Source organism: Pectinophora gossypiella, chromosome 14, assembly GCF_024362695.1.
Source record: "Pectinophora gossypiella chromosome 14, ilPecGoss1.1, whole genome shotgun sequence".
NCBI classification, from domain to species: Eukaryota; Metazoa; Arthropoda; class Insecta; order Lepidoptera; family Gelechiidae; genus Pectinophora; species Pectinophora gossypiella.
In genome coordinates this window covers 7866898-7874301 of record NC_065417.1, presented here as the reverse complement: position 1 = coordinate 7874301, position 7404 = coordinate 7866898, and the positions used below count along the sequence as shown (strand labels likewise).

The following is a 7404-nucleotide window of genomic DNA, read 5'->3' as shown; positions in this document are numbered from 1 at the left end:
CTTCAATTGCCTGTCTTCTCGGGTATTTTCCTGGCTTACGGATTGGGCAACCATATCTGACTTAAGATTTGTATCAAAAATTGTCTTATAACAAATGGTTCTAATTTAATTACCCCACAAAGGATTGTGCACGGGACTGAGTTTATGTATTATTGTAAACGTGAACAGCTGGTAAGCATGGCTCCTGTCCACAAACTTTAAGTCCTGACAAACATTTTGATAAAACAACTTTCAAACCTCCAGACTTTTTTTTATAAACTGTTTATTAGGATATACTAACATACTGTTATAAAAGTTAACGGCTCTTCGTTTGTTCGTACATTTATTTAAACGTATAAAAATAGAATAAAAAACAAACGAGGTTACCAACAAGCCTGTTTGACACCGTTTCTCTCGCTATATCTTAATAGAGTACATTCCTACTGCGTGTAAACGTAGCACAACCACAAATAATAGATTGATCAATTAACCAATAGGCAACGAGCGCGATCGACCAATAGGAGGAAGTGTACACGGAATATTTGGATGGGCTTTATCACCTTGTGTCGCTTTTGTCCAAGGTGTTAATTCGCAGCCACGGAATGTACGCGATGATAATCCGTGTACATATGGTCACGGAATATTTGGATGTACATTACTCGGTTGGGCTTTATCATGGTCGTGCATTACAGTTTCCCACAAGATCGAGACCACAGACAAAATCGAGACGAAAATTTTTTTTTCTTCTTTTTCAATGTCGCCAACATAATAGACCAAATGCGTTCTCCTATTGTATGCCCCAAAGATTACCAACCACCTGATTCGACTAACATGTCAGATGGCGAGAGTCAGATTCTTAGACCGAGTATGCTATGTGAAGGTGGTGATGTAATACATACCTTTCGTTCTGAAATTATATGACAGTTTGATTTGTAAGTTTCTGACTTTCTGTTCTATTGCCATTCTGTTTGTCATTTTGACAGACTTTTTTCAACTTTTGGTAGGTGATGGTAATCGTAAGAATGCCGCCAATTTGATGTTTTACGTAAATAATGCGATTATATCACGGGAAACTTGTGTAACACTTGAAATTAGTAAAGGATTATTTTCCTAGTTCGTGTACAAACAATACCACAGTGAAGAGACGACGAAATCATTATAAAAGTGGTAATGTTTAATGCACAATTTGGCATCTTTCGGTGTGGGAATATGCATGGTTTGTATTTGATATTTTTTTCATAATGATTAGTTTAAATCATTTATGGAGAATTCTAATTTGTCTGTTATTAAGTCATTCAGCATTACTGTTGTTATTTTGTCTAGAATGTACTATTTCATGTATTTATTTTCATGCAAAAATTGTCTCAATCTAAGATATAGTACTTGACAATATAACAGCTACCTTTTAAATTTCACATGTTACAGCTGTCAAACAACTTTGATAGACATTTTGTGAGATAAATCTAATTAGGGTTGCCTAGATAATCAAAAAATAAGCTCACAGCAGCATTACAGTACCTACTTACAATTATTTATAACCTGTGAGCTCAAGATATTTTTAGCAAACATATTGACTAACTTCAAAGTATTAATGAGCAAAAACCTCTCCTTCCTCTTTCCATATTTTTTTCAAATACTAATTATAAAGACTTAATTATTCATGATTATTTGTTTTGTTTTTCAGGAAAGTTATGTCAACTTTGATAGCACCAACTATTTTTGAAGAAGACTTAAAAGTAAAAAAAGGTATCATAATCTCAGATAAACACAACAATAATACTCGACATGTATTGAAGTGTAAACACAGCTTCAAACCCAAGTGTGATAAAGCACTTAAAAGGAAGTTACGTAAATATAAATTGAGGAAAAATGGAGAGGAAGACCCAGAAGTAATAGATGTGTCCCACATTTTCCTATCTTGTCTAAAAATAAAATCACCCAGTAAATCTACAAAAAGTTCAGAAAGTGTTTATAACATTGAAGAATTAAGGCCAAGAAATTACCTATTTAAAATGGGTAGAAGAAAGCAAAAGATCAAATCTGATAGTTCAGAACCCGTAGTAGAAAATTGTAAAGTTAATGAGAAGGATCAGATCTCTGTGACACCTGAAGGACAAGAAAAAAAGCAAACAAATGCTTTTAAGTTACTGATGGATTCTAGAAATAAAAGCATTGGAAGCAATTCTCCAGGTAAGGAGAAAATTTGTGATCCATCTGAACAGCAGGATATCATAGAAAAGAAAAACATCAAGGTAAAAAGAAATTTAGCATTACAAAAAATGGCAGAAGCAAAAGGTGCTCTGAAAAAGAAGGAATTAGAAGAATACCAAGAAAAGTGTATTAATAGAAAAATGGAAAAGAGAGCAGAGAGACTAAAAAGCATGATTGCAAGCAAAAAACCAAATGAGAGTAAGAATGAAAAGGAAGTAAACATAGATAGTACTAAACAAGTAACAGAAGTAGTGGAAATCTTAAATCACGACTCAAAATCAAATAACAGCAAGAAAAGTAAGTCAAAGTCTTTACAGTTAGTGGACATTTTCCAAGATGTCATCAAATCTAGAAATATTAGCCCAGATAAAAAGGTTATACCTAAAGAAGACGATGAATTTCTAAAAAAATTGTCTCCATCTATCAAGAAGAAAGAAAATATGCTTTGCTATTTTAGGAAACTTGAAAAAAAGTCAGACACTTCTTTAGATGTAGATGATGGTGGAGAGAATACTAGTGAAGTTATAAAAGTGAAAATAAGTGTTAAAAGCCAGAAAAGAATGAAAAAGAAAAAGTTAAGTTTAAGTAAAGAGCCTGCAAATGAGATTCTGAAAGATCACAATGTATTAGATACTATTAACAATGAAGTGGAAATTGAGAGTCACGTCCCTAATGGTCTTGCTAATGAAAATAGTAGCAGTGAGAGGAAAAAACGTAAACGCAAAGAGAATTTAGCAGAAATAGAAATAGATAAATCTGAAACTGTAGCATCTAAAAACCCAGTAAAAACAGAAGAAACAAGACCAAAAAGGAATATAAAGAGACCAGTTAAATATGTAGATGATGTGCAACTATCTAGTTCAGATGATGAGCTGCACATTTTCACACCGAAAAAAAGAAAACATTGTGAAAATAAATCTAAACATAAGGAAATATCCAATGAAATTATTGTGTCTGATGAAGATTCTGAGACCATTTCTAAACCTAGGAAACCGTCAAAAAATTTAGAGCAAGAAGAGAAAACACAAAAGAAGGCAACTAAATTAGCACCTATATTTGTTTGCAAACCACAGCTCAATCCAGAACAAATTGAAGCTAAACAGAAATTTCTTTACAGTGGAGTTCCAGATCAAATAAAAAAAGTCATCGCTCAACAGAAAAATTTGCATATAGAGACAAGCAATGATTTTCCAACAGTGGTACATGTTCAGCAAAAAGTTAAACCTACAATTCTTACGTCAGTTGCATCACTGCCTGATTTACCCGAAAATAACTATGATGAAGTTATATTTGCCGAAGATGATGCCAGTTTATTCACAAAATTGATTGTTCCTTCTCAAACAGACATTTGTATCAATACTACTCTGCCTTTCAAAGTTAACACAACTGGACTTTTGCAAAATATAAAAGAGCGATATCCCAAGTTTCCAGTGTACCGCACTTTCCGTTTATTAAAAAGCAAAAGTAAAGGCGAATTTAAAGAATGTACCATACCAGAGCTGGATAACAGCATAGAAGTAATAAATGGAGTTACAGATATTTCAAATGAGAACCCAGATTACTTAAACTGGACAGACAAGTTTAAAGCAACATCTAGTAAACATTTAATTGGGAATTTTGAAAGTATAAAGGAGATCAAAAAATGGTTGCAATCATGGACTGAAAATGAAACTAAGCGTAAGAATACACTTGCAAGCTCAGATTCCTCTGATTTTTATGATTCTGATTCAAATAGTAAAGACAACATTAGGTCATTAAACAATTTACTTTTGTTAACTGGTCCAGTAGGTTGTGGAAAAACAAGTGCTGTTTATGCGGTAGCTACAGAATTAGCTATAAAAGTAATAGAGGTGAATGCCAGCAGCAAGAGAACTGGCAAAGTGATGTTACAGGATCTACAAGAAGCAACACAATCACATAAGGTTAACAGAGCAGGAATAGATAATTCGCAAAAGTTACAGGATGTCACTGAGACAATAACTACAAAAGTTAACAAAAGGGGACGGCCAAAGAAAGCAGGGTCATTGCAGATATCAAGTAGTAAAGAGGAATCACTGAGTCAACAAACTTCTAGCCAAGAGAGCACTAGAACTGGGATGTCTTTAATATTGGTTGATGATGCTGATATAGTGTTTGAGCAAGATGATGGTTTCTCTTCAGCCATTGCTCAATTGACACAAACATCGAAACGACCCGTAATTTTAGTTACGAGAACGTTGGCTTATCCGCATTTGCAAAAATTTGTACAATGTGGAAAAATCATAAACATGCACCCCTTGTCGCCAAGAATGCTAGGAACTTGGTTAGACATCATGTGTGTAGTCGACACTGGTACATGCTGGACAGGATTAGGAGCTAAGGTTTTAGATTATTTTAAAGGCGATATAAGGAAGTCTATAAATTTCTTGCAGTTTTACGTAACTTCTTTTGCACAAGACTGCCTTCAACCAGATGAGGCTACTTCTCAAAATAGCGAATTTAAATCGAGTCTTGATGATGAGAACTCAAACATATCATGGGCAGATAGTGACGAAAATCAAAACTCTGGCGAACTTTCTAACGAGGCGTGGAGATGCTTTTTTGGTAAACAAATGAATTTGCGACATCTTAGATATCCTTTGGATTTACTGAATGCGTGGTGGAGTGTACCTACCCTATTGAATGAGACATTTAATGGTCAACGTCAGCGTGCCGCTAATACTGATGAATTGAAGAGGACATCAGAATTAGAATCAATTGTTAGTGTAATAGACGCATTTTCATTTTCGGACTATTATAGCAGCAAAAATCCAAATACACATTGTAACATTACTTCTGAACCATGGTACACTTCGGAAAGCGATAGCATGTCTGAAAACGAGAACTTGGAGAATTATAGCAAACACCATGAAGTTACTAATGATATCATTCAAGATATCATAACAGGGTATATTGATAAGGCACAGACATCCCTGCAGTGTGAAAGAAACGCAATATTGGATTTTCCTGACATGGCAGCCCAAAGGTAAAAAGTATACAATTAGTTTTCTTATAATATAAATCTAGACATAAATTGGAAGATGAGATGGGAGGCCTTACCCAGCGGGAGATAATAGAGTACTTATTATTTTAAACATTTTTTTCCACGACATCCTCTGCTAACTTGCCAAATATGCTTTTTCAGGGAAAAGGATCGGATAGTCTCGCGGCATGACTATTTGACGACAATTCTAAACCCATCTGCAATTTTAGACAGAAGAGGATTAGCACTCGACTATTGGTCAGCGTGTCGATCAATTTGCAGAACAGAGAAGATGAAAGTAGACATAGTTTCGAAAAGACACAACAGATTCTGCCACTACCTCAAATCCATGAATTCAATGGGTAGAAATGATGCATTCGACAGTCTTGCTGATAGTTTAAACTTTAGAGGTAAGGATGAATAGTATAATTTATAAAATTAAGCAATTTGTAATTATCATGGGTAGCCATTTGTGGATTTGTAGCCTGTGTTTAAAGTAAATTAATTAATTGTTTCATTGACATGTAATATCTCGACTCGATGTATTGCGATGGCCAATTTGTCAATGTTTTGAACATTACGTTTTTTTTTTTCTGGAATGCTATTTTGACTCCAGCTAGAATTAATTATTTGTTTACTAAATAAGAATTAGGGAAACAGTTAAAAAAAGGAAAATCTATTGCATTTTAATACAAGTATTAGTTAACTACACATTGAAATCAGCCAAAATAACTTGTACTCTGCACTACAACGTTACTTATGTCTTAATTTATTCACCTCACGAGTTACGAAAATTGTTTAGTTACAAGATTAGTTTTGAAAACAAGGCTTCTTTTTCATGTATTATTATGTTAAATTCTATAACAAAACAAAAGGAAAAGAATCATTTGGGATCAAAATTCATCACATGTTACGTCACACTAAAGATACTGGCTAGTAAGTTTTATTAAAGGCCTGTGCCCACTACATTTTATCGTACTAGGACCGTGTTAGGCACGGCCCGGCGCGTGCCTGACGCTACTATGCCCACAGCAACGCCCAAAGCAACAAATATTCTCACTGGGAATTCTGGCTGCTCCGTACAAGTCACGCTACGGTGTTGGTCGATGACGCGACGGTCTACTGGGCGTTGCGCCATTCAAATTCATACAAAGAATATCTTTTTACCTGTACTGGGACGCATGCGGTGTAGTGGGCACGGACCTTAAAGTATTAACGACGCGATGGATTCGTTATGTAGCTAAGATCATATTTTCGGAACCTATATTTATAATTTTCTGATAAATCATCCTTATCTACTTTATGTCCTTTCGCGTGAAAACCTATTTACAGCGCATGTTATCACGCCCTTATTTATTACTTTGAACATGTCCTTCTTGTGTCTTTTAAGGTGTTTTGGCACAAATATATGCTTAGTGTACTGCATTGTAATAGTTCGTTGTTAATATTTTTTATCAGTTTTTTGAGTAAAGATTTTTATTTTTCATTGACTTGAGTGTGGGACATTAAATATATTACGACCAAATAAATTTTGTATTTTTTCTAGATGTAGGCACGTGAAGTAAACCACTTTGATAAGGTATGACAATCCTTATATATACATACATACATACAATAGCAAGTCTCCAAAGTGCTTGTTGCCTTCGTAAAGATCAATAAAGTGAAGTTATTGTATGGCTTTATAAATAGCATTTACTTGTTTACACCCTGTCCGCGAGATAAGGGCTTTGTCAAGTTGCCAGAACGGCCTATGCGTTTCCAGAAATATCATCGTTTACTTGGTGGGCGTTGTTTAGATTATGATAAATCTGTTGTAGAAAACGGCAGTTGGTGTAATTATATAGCTAAATAGAAATGTTTTGACACCAATACTTTTCTGGTAAAAATTCGTGATTTTGTTTTTCATAAGAAATTTAAAATATTTAGAACGGTAATTATAATAATAATGCAAGTAACATGCGCTGCAGTCCTCTTTCGAGTATGATATGTATGACACAATGAATTATTACGTTAAATCAAGGGAAAATTAAAATAATAGGAATAATAATTAAGTATTAAATGGTATTGGAGTGTTGGTCAAAGTGGATTATTCGAATTCATTAAGTAGACAGATAGGTACGAGTATGTTTTGTCTCTAGAATGGTCTATAAATATGATTTTCATACTATTCGTTACCTACTCATTTTATTTTCAAAATCATTACATTTGTTTGT

At 34.2% G+C, this 7404-nt stretch overlaps 1 protein-coding gene across 1 annotated transcript; it reads left to right on the top strand.

Moving 5' to 3' along the window:
* The first annotated feature begins 976 nt into the window (after positions 1-976).
* On the top strand, positions 977-6720 carry LOC126372333 (ATPase family AAA domain-containing protein 5). The gene is made up of 3 exons (XM_050018031.1): positions 977-1195; positions 1664-5194; positions 5354-6720. The coding sequence occupies exons 2-3, from the start codon at positions 1671-1673 to the stop codon at positions 5613-5615; spliced, it is 3786 nt and encodes a 1261-aa protein (XP_049873988.1). The 5' UTR covers positions 977-1195; positions 1664-1670; the 3' UTR covers positions 5616-6720.
* Positions 6721-7404: the final 684 nt, after the last annotated feature.

Coding starts and splice junctions, on each gene's coding strand:
- LOC126372333 (XM_050018031.1), top strand. CDS start 1,671: ATGTCAACTTTGATAGCACCAACTATTTTTGAAGAAGACTTAAAAGTA. Junction 5,195..5,353: donor CCTGACATGGCAGCCCAAAG/GTAAAAAGTATA, acceptor ATGCTTTTTCAG/GGAAAAGGATCGGATAGTCT.